The sequence below is a fragment of the Periplaneta americana genome, chromosome 16, assembly GCF_040183065.1.
Source record: "Periplaneta americana isolate PAMFEO1 chromosome 16, P.americana_PAMFEO1_priV1, whole genome shotgun sequence".
NCBI lineage: Eukaryota > Metazoa > Arthropoda > Insecta > Blattodea > Blattidae > Periplaneta > Periplaneta americana.
The window spans coordinates 162,618,292-162,637,592 of record NC_091132.1 but is presented as its reverse complement, the minus strand read 5'-3'; the positions used below and the strand labels follow the sequence as shown (position 1 = coordinate 162,637,592).

At 36.5% G+C, this 19,301-nt stretch overlaps 1 protein-coding gene across 4 annotated transcripts in view; it reads left to right on the top strand.

Moving 5' to 3' along the window:
• Positions 1-18,391, top strand: part of LOC138691696 (zinc finger protein ZFP2-like) — a 28,149-nt gene extending 9,758 nt beyond the window's left edge. Inside the window, exons 5-8 of one of the 4 annotated variants that reach the window (XM_069813949.1) lie at positions 2,882-5,016; positions 6,792-7,227; positions 12,814-12,893; positions 18,024-18,391. In XM_069813949.1, coding sequence (XP_069670050.1) covers positions 2,882-3,926 — 1,045 coding nt within the window. In that variant the 3' untranslated portion in view covers positions 3,927-5,016; positions 6,792-7,227; positions 12,814-12,893; positions 18,024-18,391. Of the gene's footprint in view, positions 1-2,881; positions 5,017-6,791; positions 7,228-12,813; positions 15,250-18,023 lie in introns of those variants that run through there. The other 3 variants (XM_069813950.1, XM_069813948.1, XM_069813946.1) reach the window with 3 other exon arrangements.
• The last annotated feature ends 910 nt before the right edge of the window (positions 18,392-19,301 follow it).

Genomic DNA, 19,301 nt, shown 5'->3' with positions numbered 1-19,301 from the left:
GGACGTGGGCAAGGGTTTCAGTCTCCGGGCAGCCATGTCTGCACCAGGATCCGTCCAAAGAGCGACCAGGTACTCCTCTAACTGCTGCTAAATTGGCATTCATTTTGAGGCAGGTTACCCATTCAGATGTAGATAGTCCAGACTTATTAAAAATCCAGGCGTTGGCTTTAGGTACTTGGCTGTACAATTCTACACCTCTGCCTCTTCCAGGCATTACTTTCCATGATTCGAATTTTGCATTTCTTAATTCCTCTCTTAATTTCCTAGTCACAGATTAATAATAAATAAATAATAAATAATTACAATAAATATTAATAAAATTTACAATAATTACAGCAATAAAAAAATAAAATAAACGCAAATTTAATTCGAACTATAACTAAATAGCTGCAATAAACCTAGGACTATAAATAAAAACTGTGCTATAATAACACCTACAATAAGCAAAAGTAAACCTAACTTCTATTAAACCCAACTATTACCAACTTAAGTAATTACTTATCACCTTATTAATTACATATCATCTTAATTAATTACATATCAACTTTAATTAATTATATGACACAATTTAGATAATTACACTGCATGTACAATTACGTTTTCAGTCTAATCTTCTCAACCTTTCCTTAAATGTATTGATTTTGAGAGGACCACCCTGAAAGATCGCCGCAGGTAAGCCGTTCCAGTCTACTATTGTGCGTTTAAAGGAAAATTTTGCCACGTCCATTTGTTTTCTGCATTTAAACTTCCTAATATGATCAGCCCTGCCTAAGTATGATGGTGTTACTAATCTAATATTGATGGTTGTCCATGCTTTGCGTCCCATTTGTGCCTTAAACAATGCAGTCAGTCTTGTTTTTCGTCGGCTTGATTTGAGAAATTCCCACCGTAAGTCTTTTACTATCTGTTCACCATATATTTTCCAGCCCTGCATTGGAGCTTTTCTATTGAATCGATTTGGTTTTGTCTGTATGGGGCCCAACTTACTGCTCCATATTTCATGATCACGACCATAATTTTCCATGGGCCCTTCACATTTTTGGACTTCAGAATATGCATGTCATTATTCAGCTTGTGCAATTACGTACAAATATCTATATTTTGCATTAATTGTCCGATCTGACTTCTGTCACGAGACCTGTTCAACATTCCTAACCGGGTATTCTGCGTAAATGCTCGCTAGTATTTGCACTGCTTTAATGATGATGTTGATAGACTTTGTTATAGTGATTTTCTTAACTATTACCAAATAGCTTACTACTACAGTAGTGCAAAGTAATGATTAATAATGTGCATGTGGTTAGCGACAGTGTCGCCAATGCCATCTAGTGACTCGCTATGAGAACAAATACATAGACTATATTTAAAGTTAAAGAGAAAAATGTTAGTTTCATATTTAAAAAAACGTAATAACTAAATAAATTCAAAGCTCTTTCCTTTTGTTCTTATACCCCTGTTATTTATATGAATTGTGAAATAAAATCTGAAGTTTAATAAGGAAATGGGAGGAAGGAAAATTACTAGAAAAATAAATAATAATTATCTAGTCATTTGAAAGAAACGATTTGTTTAATATATTAACTGTGTGCTACCTTCTTTCATTTTATATTTTTGTAGCCTCTGAAAGTCACAAATGAATTGTTTACTTTTTTACATGTGCGTTTTTAGGGATTAGTTATCTTACTTTTAAGTCCATGAAGACTTTCTCACGAAAATTTGTGAAAATCATTTTCAAATGTTTCTGACATCCAGGACAATTTATTTCCACTTTTCACTTTACTCGGTCAAGATACATTGATTCTTTTTCACTGCACATAAATTTGTTTATGCTCGACCATGCCGAAATGTAGTAATTATACACCTGGTAGCAGTCCTTTAATGCATGTCATTAAAGTACACCTACTCATTAAAGTTCTGGTGTTCAGCCAATGACAAGTAAGCTTTGTACCGTTATATCGATTATTCTCGGATATGCAATCGAAAGACAATTAGCAAAAAATCACGGAGGCTGGAAATCCAATACTGTCGCAGAAGGTTATGTTCTGTTACTATAATAATTAGCGTTAATTGTAAATAATATCCAAATAAATTCAATTTGTCATCTCGTTTTTCAATTCTAAATCAGTTTCCAGGTTATATCAGAGTAATTTTCATCTTATTCTGTGCCAAGGTCAATGACATTAGGCCTCGGAAAAATTCAATACTTTCGCGTCTGCGCACATTTCACAATTCAGGTCAGTTCGCACATAACCATATGAAGACCTAATTTTCAATACTTTCAAGTTAGAAGTATGGTCGAGCATAAAAAGTCGTATGCAACTTACCTATAATGATAATTAAGACGCTCGTATGAAAATTATGAAACGAGCGCAAGCGAGTTTCATAAACAAACATACTTGCGTCTTAATTACTACCATTATAGGCTCGTTGCATAATGTACTAAAAATCCAGTGCAACTTACATAGGCCATGTTATGTTGAATGTCAACAATAGCTTTAATGGATGAGAGAGTTCATCTATTCCTCTCATCATTAGCTACAATATTCAAATCAATCATAACCTCATTATATGGTCCTTACAATCCCTTGTTTTTGGAAAACCTGACAATTATTTCCGTTCATTTGAATCTGGTAATTAAAACAGTCACATATGGCACAAATAACACCTCTTGAGCCATTTCCTTAAATTACAGGACATAAGAAATAAGAAAAGAAAAATACCGTTTTTACCAAAACATATCAACTGCTATGGACGCTGCTGTTAGTTATCTTATCGAACCGCTAGGTGACAGTTGTGGAATATGTCGCCAATTTTTATCGTCACTTTCCACTATTGTAGTAGTAAGCTATTTGCTATTACGAATGAAATCTTTTGATTACAGCATCTCTGACATTGAAGAGAATGAAGCGCTCTTGGTGAAATGCGGAAGAACTGAAAATTGTCTCTACCCACAAAGTGTTGTGAGAGAAAGTACTGCTGAACTCCAGCTATCCGATCACGGGTTTAAAAAGAAGAAAAAGTTGGAATCACAATTAGACTGTTATACAGACGAAGGTTCCTTTAAGTGTAATATTTGTGGCAAGTTGTTACGGAGTCTCGAAAGTAGGAAAAAGCATTTGCGAACTCACACCGCCGAGAGGAGATATCAGTGCGATACTTGTGGGAAATATTTTCTACGTTTAGAACACCTTAAAGCCCATTTACCTACGCACACCGGAGAGAAGGCATTCAAATGCAATGATTGTGGGAAATGTTTCGCAAGGTCTAGCGAGCTCATCGTGCATACACGTACTCACTCTGGGGAGAAGCCTTTCAAATGCAATGTTTGTGGGAAAGGGTTTCTTCATTCAAGTCATCGCAGAGTACATGCACGAATGCATTCTGGGGAAAAGCCCTACGAATGCAAAGTTTGTGGGAAAAGTTTTGCAGATTCAAGTTATCTGACAATCCATAAACGTATTCATTCTGGCGAGAAACCGTTCATATGTGATATTTGTGGGAAATGTTTTGTACAGTGTAGTCGTCTCACAGTGCATGTCCGTTCACATTCCGGCGAAAAGCAATACAAATGTCATATTTGTGGGAAAGGTTATTCAGATTCGTCTTATCTTACAGGCCATGTTCGTAAGCATTTGGGAGAAGCGCAGCCATTCAGTTGCGATGTTTGTGGAAAATGTTTTGTAAAGTCTAGTGATCTCACAGTTCATGCACGTACGCATTCTGGTGAAAGACCATTTAAATGCGACGTATGTGGGCGAGATTTTGTACAGTCTATACATCTCAAAAGGCATGCATACACACATTCTCGCGAGAAATCATTGAAATGTGATACTTGTGGAAAATGTTTTATATACTCTGAACCTCGGAAGGGACAAGCACGTCCGCATTCTGTCGAGAAGCCATATAAGTGCGATGATTGTGTGTAATCTTTGTAAAGACTTGTGGTAACACAGTGCACGCACTTACGCATTCTGACCTGACGCCATTCAAAGTTTATTCTTATGGGGAGTATAGAATGACCAGATTCACATGGATTAAAAACAGGACAGTGTTCGAAAAAAGAGGACAGGAGATATCTACTTAGATTTAGGCTTACGCTTATATTATACTTTAAATTACGTCAATATCTATTTTATTACAAAATATTTACAATACAGATTTAGGCTTATATCATACTAAAAGTGTCTTAATGTCTATTTTATTAAAAATAATAATGAAAAAACTTAATAATAATGACTTTACAGTTGGCTACATATGAAAGTTCCTGGTACTTAAAGAGAATAGGGATTATCTATTTATATTTACATTCGCACCTCTATTTGGGCTACCTCTGAGCAACGCCATAGCAAGGAACAGCAAAGGGAGTTATGACCTGTGGCAAAGAGTATATTCCGTCGATGTTGCTGCCACCTACAGGCAAATTACTTGAAAAGGCTTCAAAGTAGATAATTTCAAAATATCGGGCATACAAGTTACGAAAATTAGGACATTTCTTGATTTTTTTTTAAATCCGCCCTGACCCCGGACAAAGTCCTAAAACGGAAGACATGTCTGGATAAAAGAGGACGTCTGATCACCCTAGTGGAGTGTCGTGTACAGTTGGCAAGTCTCAGTGCATTCTGGTGCCTGTAGGGAACCGTAACGCAGAAACTTTGCTAGAAATGTTCGTCAGTGGGACGAAAATTGTGTCAAACTGCTGGAAAGCATATACTGGTAACTCATTGCAGAATGAAGGCTTCGTGCATCTCTGTGGAGTTTGTAGTTATGGCCGCCAGCTCGTAGATTCACATAGAGAACTTTATACGCTTAATCAGACAACAGTTGTCGAGACACACTCAGAACATCGAGAGGAAGTGGCTCTCCTTCAAATACTCGATTCCTGTATTTGATCTAAAAAGCAGCACGTCGATGGCTACTTTGCAGAGCACATCTTCAAGTCGAACTACTCCAGGTCCCGTGTGTTGTGTGAATTCTTCAAAAGGACGGTACTGATCTACCCACCAGGCACATTAACGGGTAAGTAATGCTATACATCTAACCTAACGCTAACCTCGCCTCTCACATAATACTACTGGGTCATTCCTTCAGAAGTGGGACATTTCATCAAAATTTTAATATTATGAGACGAGGTGGAAGTTTTATTGTACCCATTGCCTAGTCCACACCTGTGGAGTAACGGTTAGCGCGTCTGGCCGCGAAACAAGGTGGCCCAGGTTCGATTCCCGGTCGAGACAAGTTACCTGGTGGAGGTTTTTTCCGAGGTTTTCCTTCCACCCAATATGGGCAAATGCTGGGAAACTATCGGTGCTGGACCTCTGACTTATTTCACCGGCATTATCACCATCTCATTCAGACGCTAAATAATCGAAGATGTAGATAAAGCGTCGTAAAATAACCTACAAAAATAAATAAACCATTGCCTATACCGTGTACTTCCTATTTATGAGGATATTATGGTGAGAAACTATTTTCCTTATGAAACTTAGCTTCAAGATATCTTTAATTGCTGTTTTTTCATGCTAATTTCATTGCTTTTAAAGTTGGTAGCCTATTTTCCTTTCTTATATCATTATATGAGTAAATTCATTTAAGATCTGGCTTCTATAAAGCCCTCAGTTATATAATATAATTGGTAACTTCATACTAAGACGGACATTATACATATATCTTAAGTACTATAAATTGTATGATTTTTTTTCTTTTGCATTTCATTTTATAATGTGTTAATGATACATTTCAGTGTCTTCTAAGCATAAATTATACGTGAAAATAATTTTTCTACTACGTAATTCTGACCAAGTAATATAAGTGACAGACAACTATAATGTGAGTCGCACAAATACAGCAGATTTTTCCAAATTTAAACATATTCTACAGGAATTTTATTCCCACTCTGTTATCACTATTATAGTATTTATGTAGTATTTAGTGTTAATTTATTTAAACTGGTAGAGATAATGTCGTCAGGAAATTAAGAACAAAGAAAAAATCTTATGATGTGATGTCCAACAGAAGAAACCTTATTTTTTCAGTTTCTAGAAAAGCAAAGTTTCCCATTATTGTGTATACATGCTATATGTATGTCTTGTCTTGTAATGTGAGCGACACTACATTTAACTTTGTTTTTTTCCTTTTTAATAAATTATGAGTAACTGTACATCTATTTTCACCCTTTCTACTGGACAATTAAATACTTTATCAAATGAAAATATTTATTAAAATCAGGAACTGCATAATTAAGAATGTGTGGTGACAGTTGTTACATTGTAATGTGAATGATGACGATACTATACACATAAGCTAACCTAATCTAATCTCTCACATAATACTACAGTGAGCACAGAGTGGGCGTATTATTTCACTTTCTTTGTGAATGTTGGTACTCCCATGTTTAGCTGGTACCATGCTACCACAACAGTCTAGTAGGCTATATACAGTCATGAAGCTTCAGATGATGAGGGTGCTAGGAACAATAGACTGTGCAGTACTATTTCGCATTGTCTGTGATGAGGTGATAGTAGCGATCCTAGTGGTTAGCAACTATCTGTGGATGCATATTGCCTACGTATTGAGCTTCGTGACTATATATTAGACTGTGGTACAACGGTAACTGTGCACTTATAAACAAACATGGCTGATCATTGTCCATTCACCATCGAACAAAGTTTAGTGACAACAGTTTGGCTTCATTAAAGATGTCATACTGTCAACACGGTAGAAACAGTGAAGATGAAATTTCGTGACTGCTTTGGTGTGAAACCGCCAACAATGTCCTTTATTTTTCTTCCAAGGTTCCGTTAATGGGCCAGCCTACTAGGACATGCTTAGTAAATGGTTGGTGTCACAGTTGCATCAAGCTGGTATGGAAGCTACAACAGGACAGAGCGCCAGCACACTTAGTATTGCAAGTGGGCCGATACCTGAATACGACCTTCCCCAACCTGTGGTTTGGAAGAGGATCTGCAGACGATCAAGCTTCTTTGGTTGGCCTCCACTAAGTCCCGACTTCACAACATCTGATAATGCTCTCTGGGGGTTCATAAAGGACAAAGTGCGAAATCACCGCTATAACACAATGGCACAATTACGAGTAGCGGTGGAAGATGCCTTCAACAAAGTGACTTTTGATTATCTTCGCAAAACATCTGAGAGGTCATGGCGCAGAATTCAGGTGTGCTGTGAAAATGAAGGTTTTCATATCGATGTCTTGGATCGTTAAACTGTCAGGTACATGTCCATATCAATCAATCAACCATACCCTTCTTAGTATCGTAATTCATTTGGGGATATGCCCACTTTGTGATCTCACTGTATATACTGTTACTGCAAGTTATTTTGAACTTCCTGAGCGTGGACAGAGGGAAGGAAGCTCGTAACGTGGGTGGAGTCAAGAGAGTTGTTTGCGCATGCTCCGCATCATAATCTCTTCTCAAGAAACATAGAACTATTTCCTTCACTGCGTACCAGTAGTGTTAACATGGAGCAGCAACCACAGGGTAGTAATTATGGTGAAATCACACCACCGCGGAGAAAAAGTAACGCTGTTATCCACAGCAGAGAAAGAGAAATTATCGCAAATATAATTGAATGTTGCGAGGAAGAAAAATTAAACAAATGTTTGCCAGAACCTCTTGAAAAGGAATAAGAGAGAGCGGCTAAATAGTCTGGGAAAAGTATTAGTTCCGTGAAGAGAATTAAGAATAATGTTGACTTACAACCGAATGAACCTCACACTACTCCAGGAAAGAATAGGTATTTAATGTTTAGAAATTATTGCTATAATAGTTATGCACAATAGTGTATGTACTGTAAGCGACATAATGAATTACTGTTGTAAGTTATTATTCTCTTATAGTTCTACAAAACGTATTATTTCATTCCAGAATTAGGACTTGTGTAAAGTTGAAGTGGACGACTTCGATCAACATGTCATTCGGGATACAATCGAAGAATTCTATCTTGTTCAGAAAGTAGTATCTACGATTAAGAAGATAATTCCGAATGGATGATGCCATTGACGAAATAATAATTAATTTTGGACCAAGCAATGAAGACGATGATGATAATGGCAGCAGTGATAGAGATATTGATTGTGTAAAATTGTAAATTAATGTAAATTCAAATAATAAGCCTGTAAAATATTGTTATAATAATATGTACATATCAGCTGTAGGTGTAAGTCATGTAGGCCTATATAATGTATAGAAATAGCTGTAGTAACTCCGCCATTGCCGTCCCCAGCCCAGATGAGAGAGGAGGAGTGTACACACAATTATATTTGAATACTTAATCATTACAGGTTAATTAAACCCTGCTACAAAACCATGTTCTCCTCTCAAAACCGAGTGTCGTGAGATGATGATGTCTATATTGAACTAATTTCTTTTACAGTAGACAACCATAAAGTGAAAGAACCAATGTTTTCTGAAAAGAGTCACGTTACCCGAGGGAGGGGCATCCTTGCCGTGTCGTTACGTTGATGAATACATGCCGTACCGAGCAGTTCGAAAGACTGACTTAGGAAATGTAAGGTTCAAGATAACTTGCAATAACAGTACCTAACAAAACCCATCACATAATACTAGGTAATACTCCTGAAACTACACCTATGCTCGGCTTCTTCCTCCATCCCAAGAAGCATTTGGGCTTGTGGGTTATGAGGGGATATTAGGGTTGGGAGAAACAGACATTGTGGAGAGATTGGGAAGATAGTTGGCGACATCGTGGATGGTTATTGTAAGGAGCACTAGATGACGGAGTAGTTGCGGGATTAAAACTTTAGCTGATAGATGTCTCTTCTCTCTTACTTTCTTTCTCCCTTCTCCTCTCTAGTCTTAGCTTACTCTTTTCTTCTTTTTTCTCCTTCCACAGTCCTTCCTTCGTCATCTTCAAGTACCTCTTCTGTGTTTCTTCTCTATTACGTCCTGTAATTACGACATGTTCTTAATGTACAACTTACCTTGTGTGGTTTCGATCCAGCGACATTGCTATTTTGCTATTGTGAGAATGTAACTTTAACGATCTCGCAATCGAGCCATCTGGCGGAACAAATTTTAAATATGCTAATTGTAGTAAGACTTCATTAGGAATTCGTAAGAGGTGGGTGTACAAATTTAACACGCAGTTTTGTACATGGGAATTTCTTCGCATATGTTGCGGTTAATGGATTTTTTTTTTTTTAATTTCTTTAAGTAGGTTATTTTACGATGCTTTATTAACTGCTTTGGTTATGTAGCGTCTGAATGATGTGAAGGTGATAATGCTGGCGAAATGAGTCCAGGCAGCTCCGAAAGTTACCCAGCATTTGCTCTTGATGGGTTAAGCCGTTGAGGGAAAACCCTGGAAAAACTTGAACCAGGTAACTTGTCCCAACGAATATTTGAACTCGGACCCGTTCGTTTTACGGTCAGGCAGGCTACCGTTACTCCACAGCGGTAAACTTTAATGGTTGTGTATAGAGCGCTAGGGATGTAAGGTGAATTTTTTCGAATCTGCAAGGCATAAAAAATGCCTAAACTAACCACACCTAACCTGTCACAGATTCGTAAATGCGAGGTGTATTAACTGAACTATGTAATATAGCACAGCCATCTTTACTGACTGCTGTGTTCTGTCCGTTGCTTACGAGAGACATGGACGGAGCCATGTTTGGACGGGAGCAAAATGGTGTCAGTATGTTCAGACTCCATATGATTCTACAGACAAGTAACAAAAGATAATTACGTGGAAAGTATATGTTGCTGCAACGTGAAACCACTTGTTTATTACTGTATGCAAGTCACGCAATATATCGTCGCTAAAAAGACGAAGTGGCGTAAGCGACAAATGTGTAATTTTACAGGAGAGCAGTTGAAAGAAAAGTGTATTTATATGCGGACCTACAACTCAAAGTAATAAATTGACACGTCAAAGATAATACATTGATTCAGTTCGTTTATTGTTTCTCTTAATAAGGACTAATGGCAAACTCTAAAATTTTAGGCCTTAATTGGAGATACGTCTGTTCGAAAGATTTCACTCATAATAGGAAGGCACTTACGCCATACACATGACTGATCGTATAATACTAATTTATGCTATTCTTTGAGTTGTATTATTCTTTATTTATTTTTTGACTAATTTTATTTATTTTTTATTTTTATTATACATTATAATTATTTGAAAGTCTATGAAATAAAGAGGATTATAAACTTTTTTAATAAAGCAAATTCAAGAAATTTTTTAAATTACATAAAATTAATGAATAATGTATTTATTTGCAAAACTAATCTTTCAGGTAAAGCTCCCTGTAAAGCCGATTTGAATAATTTCAAGGGAAAAATTGTTCCGGGGCCGGGTATCGATCCCGGGACCTCTGTTGAACGTACCAGCGCTCTGCCAACTGAGCTACCTGGAAACTCCACCCGACACCGTCTCAACTTTTCCCTTTATATCCACATAACTCGAGTGGGCTGACGAAACGCCAGAGACCCACATCGAGTGCACACAATCACAGAGATTGTGTGCACTCGATGTGGATATAAAGGGAAAAGTTGAGACGGTGTCGGGTGGGGTTCCCGGGTAGCTCAGTTGGCAGAGCGCTGGTACGTTCAACAGAGGTCCCGGGATCGATACCCAGCCCCGGAACAATTTTTCCCTTGAAATTATTCAAATCGGCTTTACAGGGAGCTTTACCTGAAAGATTAGATTTGCATAATATATACGTTACTGTGTACGTTAACAGAAAACCACAATTTCAAGTCACACAGAGATTGTGTGCACTCGATGTGGGTCTCTGGCGTTTCGTCAGCCCACGCGAGTTATGTGGATATAAAGGGAAAAATTGAGACGGTGTCGGGTGGAGTTCCCGGGTAGCTCAGTTGGCAGAGCGCTGGTACGTTCAACAGAGGTCCCGGGATCGATACCCGGCCCCGGAACAATTTTTCCCTTGAAATTATTCAATGTATTTATTTGTTTACAAACAATTTTAAGAAACACAAACAAGTATTGAAAATGTTCATGGGTTAATAATAATTATTGTACCCTAGAATTAATATGGGAGTTCCTTGTAGAACGTTTTATAAACATCTCTTATTACTGGTGTTGACCCTTTGCATAGCTGCTGCAAATCGTTGTACTTCTCAACCGAAATCTTTGGAGAGGTGACATTAAGAAGAGGCAGAGGAAGCTTCAAAATTTCAGAAATATTCCGTGATTTCAGAGATAGCTGCTCATAATGTTCGTCCAAATGACTGGTTTTTACAAAAACGCAGTTAGGGTCGTCTTTGGTCACTCTGACTTCTCTGACTGTAGTCCAATGTGTTTCTTTTTGTGCCAATTTCATACTCTAGGCAGCTTAATAATGTCGAAATAGTTAGTTTGCTCGAATTTATAAATAAATGTTCATTTTTGGCATCACGTGGCAAACCATTGATTATAGGGAGCCTAGCAATACACTGCACACATAGACGTAACGACCAGTTTTAAAAAAGGTAATACCTAACGAAGAGACGTAAGCGACTTGCGAATCTGATACGCCAGTTCGTCTGAAAAAGAATGAAAGAGCAATGGCGTTTACGACGATAACACGATGTTCACTGCCAAGTAACCATTAGAGATGGATGTACGCCAGTTCGTCAGAATATAGATATGGTCCAACGAAGTGTGCTGGCGAAGTATCTCCAAATGTTTGGTTTTGGCGCTTACGTCACTTCGTCAGATAAGCGACGATATATCAGCAAAAAGCAGTATAGCTTCTTTTGGTGTAGAATATCTGGGAAAATATCTAATACTAGGGTACGGTAACCAGATTCACATCGATAGAAAAGAGGACACAAAGCTTCAAAAAGGAGGACATTGTTCGAAAAAAGAGGACAGACAATATGTACTTAGATTTAGGCTTAGGCCTATATTATACTGTCGACCTGGTTGGCGAGTTGGTATAGCGCTGGCCTTCTATGCCCAAGGTTGCGGGTTCGATCCCGGGCCAGGTCGATGGCATTTAAGTGTGCTTAAATGCGACAGGCTCATGTCAGAAGATTTATTGACACGTAAAAGAACTCCTGTGGGACAAAATTCCAGCACATCCGGCGACACTGATATAACCTCTGCAGTTGTGAGCGTCGTTAAATAAAACATAACATAAACATTACATTATACTTCAAATTACGTCAATGTCTATTTTCTTACAAAATATTTACAGTACAAATTTAGGCTTATATCATACTTAATAGTATGTTAATATTACAAATATAATTACAGTATGATAAAACTTAATATTAATACTTTTACAGTTAGCTACATATGGAAGTCAAGGGAACTAGAATTATTGAAGAGGACAGAAAATATCTACCTTGTTTATATTTAGGCTTAGGCCTACATTATACTTAAAATTATGTTAATATTTATTTCATTACAGTATATTTATTATAAAACTTAATATAAAATGATTTTACAGTTAACTACATATGAAAGCCAAGGGAACTAGGCCTATAATTATTATCAAAATAGATAAAAAAGACAGCACATAATGTAAATTTAATATTATTTTGTATGCAAAGAGAGTTATGATCTTTGGCAAAGAGTATATTCTGTCGATTCTGCTGCTACCTACAGGAAAATTAGTTGAAAAAGGCGTCAAATCTGATAATTTCAAAATATCAGACATACAAGTTACGAAAAGTAGAACATTTCTTGACTTTTCAAAAATCCGCCCTGACCCCGGACAAAGGCCTATAAAGGAAGACATGTCCGGACAAAAGAGGACAGGTCACTCTGTCTAATACTATACACCAGTAGTAACATTCCTCACGTTTTGTATAATTTTGTTTGCAGATGTCGTCCCTGCTATACGCCAAGGTGGGTGCCACCTAGTGGAAGAAGAAAACGCCGCGTGATACTGGGAAGGGAATATGGTGACTCTCTTAACTGCTCATAATTACATTTTTTTGCGTTAAGTGCGTGTTTTGTGCAATAATCAATGTTGATTGTATTGCTATGAGGACCTGGCTTTTGCTCTTCCTTTGTTGTTAATTAAATCCTTGAAAACTAATTTCAATGCAATGACTTGATGCTCTCAAATCCAGGCCAAACTACTCTATTTATGATATAGGAACTTTGTTTGGAAATAGTTACTTGAAAGCCTTTACACTGGAAGGTACAATGTATTGGCATTTGGCCCTGAAACAGATATGTTCAAAATATGAGTTTCTCCTATCTTCATATGTTACTGATAGGTCACACCTAAACAACAAAGACAATAAACTCCACTCTGAAAAACCTACGGACACCAGATCACCATCTCACAGAGCTACCAGATGTTGAAGGACCTACATTATCTGGTGGACAAACAGACCACATCCTCTGGAAAAAACAAGAAGACACTCAAACTACATCAACTACAGTAGTTTGTTCTCGTCCACTTCCCAAACATCCACATAGTAAGACAGGGGGCAGATCCAGAAGAAAGAGCAAAAGTCAGGTCCTCACAGCAACACCAGTTAAAGACAAACCTATCTGAGCTACAAGACTGACAGAATACAGAGAACAACATATTTAAAAGCTGCACAAAGAAAATCATGTAGGCGGAGTTAGTTATTGACAGTATGAGTGATTTCTCAGATTGTGATGCTGCTATTCAGTATGCCGAATCTCTCTTAGTTGGTTATTTAACGACTCTTTATCAACTACTAGGTTATTTAACGTCGATGAGATTGATGATAGCGAGATGGTATTTGTCGAGATTAGGCCGAGGATTTGCCATAGATTACCTGGCATTCACCTTATGGTTGGGGAAAACCTCGGAAAAAACCCAACCAGGTAATCAGCCCACGCGGGGACCAAATCCGCACCCGAGCGCAACTTCAGACCGGCAGGCAAGCGCCTTAACCGACTGACCCACGCCGGTTGCTGCCGAATCTAAGGTTACCACACATAAAGTCCAGGATTATAATGTCCATACCTCAAAATGTCCATGGAATAATGTCCACGTTGAAAATGTCCATGTTAAATCGTCCAGAGTCAAAATGTCCATAGTTCTATAATGTCCACTTCACTCTGATGTCCAGTCATAATGTCCATAGCTCTATAATGTACACTATATCCATTGTTCATGGTAGTTATAGTAACCTATGTAAAAATTTTCAAGTGCAGAACTAATCAGAACTGAATTTTTTAAAGACGGAATGAAATCCTTAGTTAGTGCCATCACTTCTTTCTTGGTGATACAGGAACATGAACCTCCCAAGCCTGAGAGGCATGCAGCACACAAACAACGCGGTAGAAGACTGGCACAATCTTCTTCAACGCATGATGACTGTACATCCATCCACTTGACGATTTATACAGTGACTAAAGCGCGAAGAAAATGGAGTTTGGACACAAATATTGCAAGCAAGAGTGAGGCATACACAAATTAAAGAGCCGGGAATGAATGGTATATTTTGACGAATCAAAGACAAATTCTCCAGATTGTGAGAAACTGCAACAGGTACGAAGAAAGAGGAGAAATTCTCTTAAATCTTAAAAGTATTAGTTACCATCTTAAAAGTGGGGCTCCGGTTCCCCATGACTAATAACTTATTTATACGAGTTATAGAATAAAATTTATTGTGTTCTATTCAAGCAGAATTTTCCTTTGAACTTGGACATTATGGACGTTTGACACTATGGACATTTTGACGTAACGGACGTTTTATCATATGGCCTTTCTGTCGTATGGACATTTAGTACACGGACATTTTCACCGTATGGACATTTGGACCTTATGGACGTTCTGTAGTATGGACTATATACGGTCGAAGCGAATCTAATGACAGCGTATATTATAGTGAGATTACATCGAACACTGAAGAAGAGAATGATAACAATGATGAACGTCTACTATTGGTTCTTTTGTGTTACTTAGGAAGGTCAAGATATATAAGGCTCCAAAATCTTTTCTACTGGAGAAGCAAGAGATGATTAGGAGATAATATTATGGTGAATTATATGAAACGACTGAATCCTTTAATGAAATTAATTAAAACAATTGAAACATATTGTTTTGAAGCTACCCTTACTTTCAAGTGGAACAAAAAGCAAGTCTGAAGTTTTAGTATTCAGTTGAAATTTGTCAAATTTCTCATACTTAAATTGATTCTATGTCCAATGTAAATAAATTTAAAAATTATCAGTGTTATTCTTTAGGTCTGTTACTCATTGCATCTGTAATCATTATTGAATATTTGTGAGAAAGTAACAGCTGAATAAAGGTCTGAATAGTTTTCTTTAGTTCGAGATGTTTAAATTCATATATCAATCAATCAATCAATCAATAAATCAATCAATCAATCAATCAATCGTTTATTAATGTCATGAGCAACAGTTTGTTGCAATAGACATAAAATAAAATAATATTTGATATAAAATATAAAAACAGATGAATACAGTAATACAAATGAAATACAATACTGGTAATAATAATAATAATAATAATAATAATAATAATAATAATAACAATAACCAATACTAATAATAATCGTAATAATAAAGAGCAATGCAGCTTATAAATTTACAATATATTTACAGTGGAGTCAAGAAATTCACTAATACTATAGAATGGATGGTTGATTTACCAGTTATACAAAATAGATTTAAATTGTATATAAGTTGCATCATATGCATTTTGTGGTAACTTGTTAAACATTGTTATAACAATAGAATTGAACCATTTTTTGGACTTTTAATCTAACTCTAGATTCTGAAAGGCAATAATTGTACCTTGTGTTATAGTGATGAACTTCTGTTTTATGGTGATAAGTATTAAGGTTTTTTCTTAATTTCCATTAGACATTGGAATATATATATATATATATATATATATATATATATAAATTTATGACATTTAACATTTTTTCTTGAATAAATATTGGTCTACAATGAGCGTCATAATGTGCAGACCCTGTTAAAATGCGTATAGCTTTTTTTTTTTTTTTTTTTTTTTTTTTTTTTTTTGTAGAATGAGAATCTTGGATATACTACTGCTATTTCCCCAAATCTAAATACCATATGATAATATACTATTGAAAAGGCGTAATATGAATTTATATGCTGTGTAACTTTCGGTGCTGGACCCCGGATTCATTTCACCGACATTATCACTTTCATTTCACTCAGACGCTAAATAACCTGAGATGTTGATACAGCGTCGTAATAAAAATAAATAAAATATATATGAATTTATGAGGTAGAATTTTGGTATTAAAGATTTTAAATATTTTAATAAGTAAATTACTCTTGACAGCTTAATACTTAACAAATTAATATGTTCATCCCATGCTAATTTAGAATTCAATACAAGCCCTAACAATTTTACCTATGACCGAGCTTCGGCGTTCGATGTATTTTTCAACGAAAATATTATATTTTGAGTTTTATCTAAATTTAAACTGAAACCATTCACCCGAAACCAACTTACTATAATTTTTTCATTGCTGAATTTAAAATGTTTATATTAGTATGTGATGAATAAAGAGTTGTGTCATCTCCAAATAATACAGATTTACAACTAACATTTTCTGGAAGGTCATTCACCATAATCAAGAATAGGAGTGCTCCCAAAATGGAATCTTGAGGAACTCCACATTCAACATTGACTAGACTAGACGGCATTTCGGAAGGCGGTAGCTGCTATATGCGCCGTAGCATTTCTGGTATGTGACATCACAAGCTTGTGCAGTAGAACCAATCAGAATCAGTCTGTAACAAGTACTTTCCGAGTTTGTTTGTTCACGTGTGAGTGTTTCAATACACTGAATAAGTAAAACTAACATTTACTGTATGTGTGTAAGATAAATAAATGGAAGAACAGACTGTAAGAAGACGAGTATTGCACAGGCAGGCGTGGAAAATAGTGTTTAAGTCGTATAATTATTTTAAAAACGTTGACGAGCAGAATGCTGCTAGCAACCTTGATGCTGGCTGCAACGTTGCCAACACGCAAGAAACGACTGCAGAAGCATGTGGTGTGGGATTGAGAACAGTGCAAAGAATACTGTTAGTGAAGGAAAGAGGGTTTGTTTGATATCATGCTTAAAGTAATCAACAGCTAAGTTCATTATTGCCTTTTGATAATTTAAATTCTCTCCTGCGCTATTTGTATTGCATGTACGCGTGAAGTACGATGTGGCAATGTTGTAGGCTGCCTTGCTCTCTCTATTTGTCTCTCGATGCAAACGCTGGCAGATTACCGCCTTCCGAATTGCCGTCGACTCTAAATTGGAATAATCATAAAGTGATGCAGTCCAAAATGAATAAGATGTACAAGCAGTAGAAAGTACTATATTGTACAAATTATAAGAACTCTAATTATTTTCAGGATTTATTATTAAATATTTGTGACAAAATAACGGGTGTACCAGTGTAGCCTAATGAGTGTTCCACTGTATCCTCAAGTTGGAACAGGTGTAGGTGTTTTCTAGTTTCACATTTGCATATAATACTGGAATATTACAGGAAGTATAAATAATTGTGTGTGTATATCTAATGCTCTGGATTTAACAATGAAGTCATCATCCTTCTTGCTTCCCAATATTTTGATGGAAGGTCCACAAATGTCGTAAGAGTTTCACAATTAGCCAGGTGCTCCATCTCCATGTCCTCTTCTCTGGTGCACAGTAAGCATTTAGGTGAATTCAGTACTCCAATACGATGGAGGTGTTTACTGAGGCAATCATGACCAGTAATCAATCTAAACATGGCCACGGCAGATTTTCGAGCTAGATCAGGAATTAGTTTTGGATCTTTGAATGATTCTTTCCATTTTGAATTTTGATGTTTTGCCTGTTCGCTGTAACTTATTCTTTTTATGACTCACTTTATTGATTCATATGGGAACTTGAAATTTGTTTTTAAGTTGATATAAGTTCCTTTCTTTGCTAACATATCTGCTTTCTCGTTACCATTCAGTCCGCAGTGGGCCGGGATCCACTAGAAGACCACTTTTTTATTTAGCATTTGAATTTGTTTTACCATGCAATGAATTTCTTTTACTTTTTCCATTTTAGGGGATGTAGTTGAACTGATGGACTGGATTGCAGCTTTGGAGTCAGACAGGATGACTATGTTTTTGCACTGGTTTAGCCATACAAATACATTTTGAAGTGATGCATAAATGGCTTCAACTTCGCCATCAAAATTTGTTGTGTACTTGCCAACATTTTTATAAAGAGAAAAGTATTGGCAAGTAGCTCCTGCTCCAGCTCCTTCATTTTGATCCATGAGAGATCCATCAGTGTAAATGTAAAACATGGTCAAATAGTGATGTAGATAATATTTGAGGGCTTTTTGAAATATAACCAAAGGTTTGAAAGATACTATAAAAAATAAAAAAGTGTACTACTATACCCATATCTTCCCTATGTTAAATACAAGCATTGGATTTATTCCAAATATCATTTCCATTTCCATTTCAGCATTCTCTACTGAACAGAGACTGCTTCTAAAAATTCTTAAGTAATAGGCCTCTGTGGTTGCAACTTTCGTTTGGTACTTTTATTTCGCTTGCTGTCATAAAATTAATATTCATATCATTTATGTTTCTTTTTTTTTAAATTAGGGTTCTTCATATTTCCTTACATATGTATGTGGTAGTTCTATATTATTATCGACATAATGTGAATTGTGATTTTCAGTAATGCCTTTACTAGTCCATCACTGTGGAGTAATGGTCAGCACATTTGGCTATGAAACGAGCGGGTCAAATCCTGGTTGGGGTTTCTTCCAGGATTTTACTTCGACCAATTGAAGCAGAATTGCTACGTAATTTTCATCTTTGGATCTCAGACTCATTTCGCCATCATTAATTAATCATTAATCATCATCCATACAATAGTTCGGGTTACGTTCACGGTGCTGCATACTGTACTTGTATAAGAGTGCAGCAGTTTGGCTACCCAATCATTCACAGAATAGGAGTGATAAGCACAATAAGCCTCTGGCTGCAGTGTAAGCCTTCGGGTTCCTCCTCTGTACAAAGAAAAAAAAAAAACAACGCCTTTACTACCATACTTTTCTTGCAAGTCAGGTATTTGGTCTTTAAGACTCTTAAGTTAACAATGATAATAATAAACATACAACTTTTAATAATTGTTGTCTACTGTTGTGGAGTAACAGCATGTCTGATCGTCAGACTAGCTGGTCTGGGTTCAAATTCTGTTTGGGACAAGTTACCTGGTTGAGGTTTTTATCTGGCGTTTTCCCTGAACCCATTAAAATAATATGCTGGTTAACTTTTGGCGCTGGCCCCTGGACCCATTTAGTTGGCATTATCATCTTCATATCAT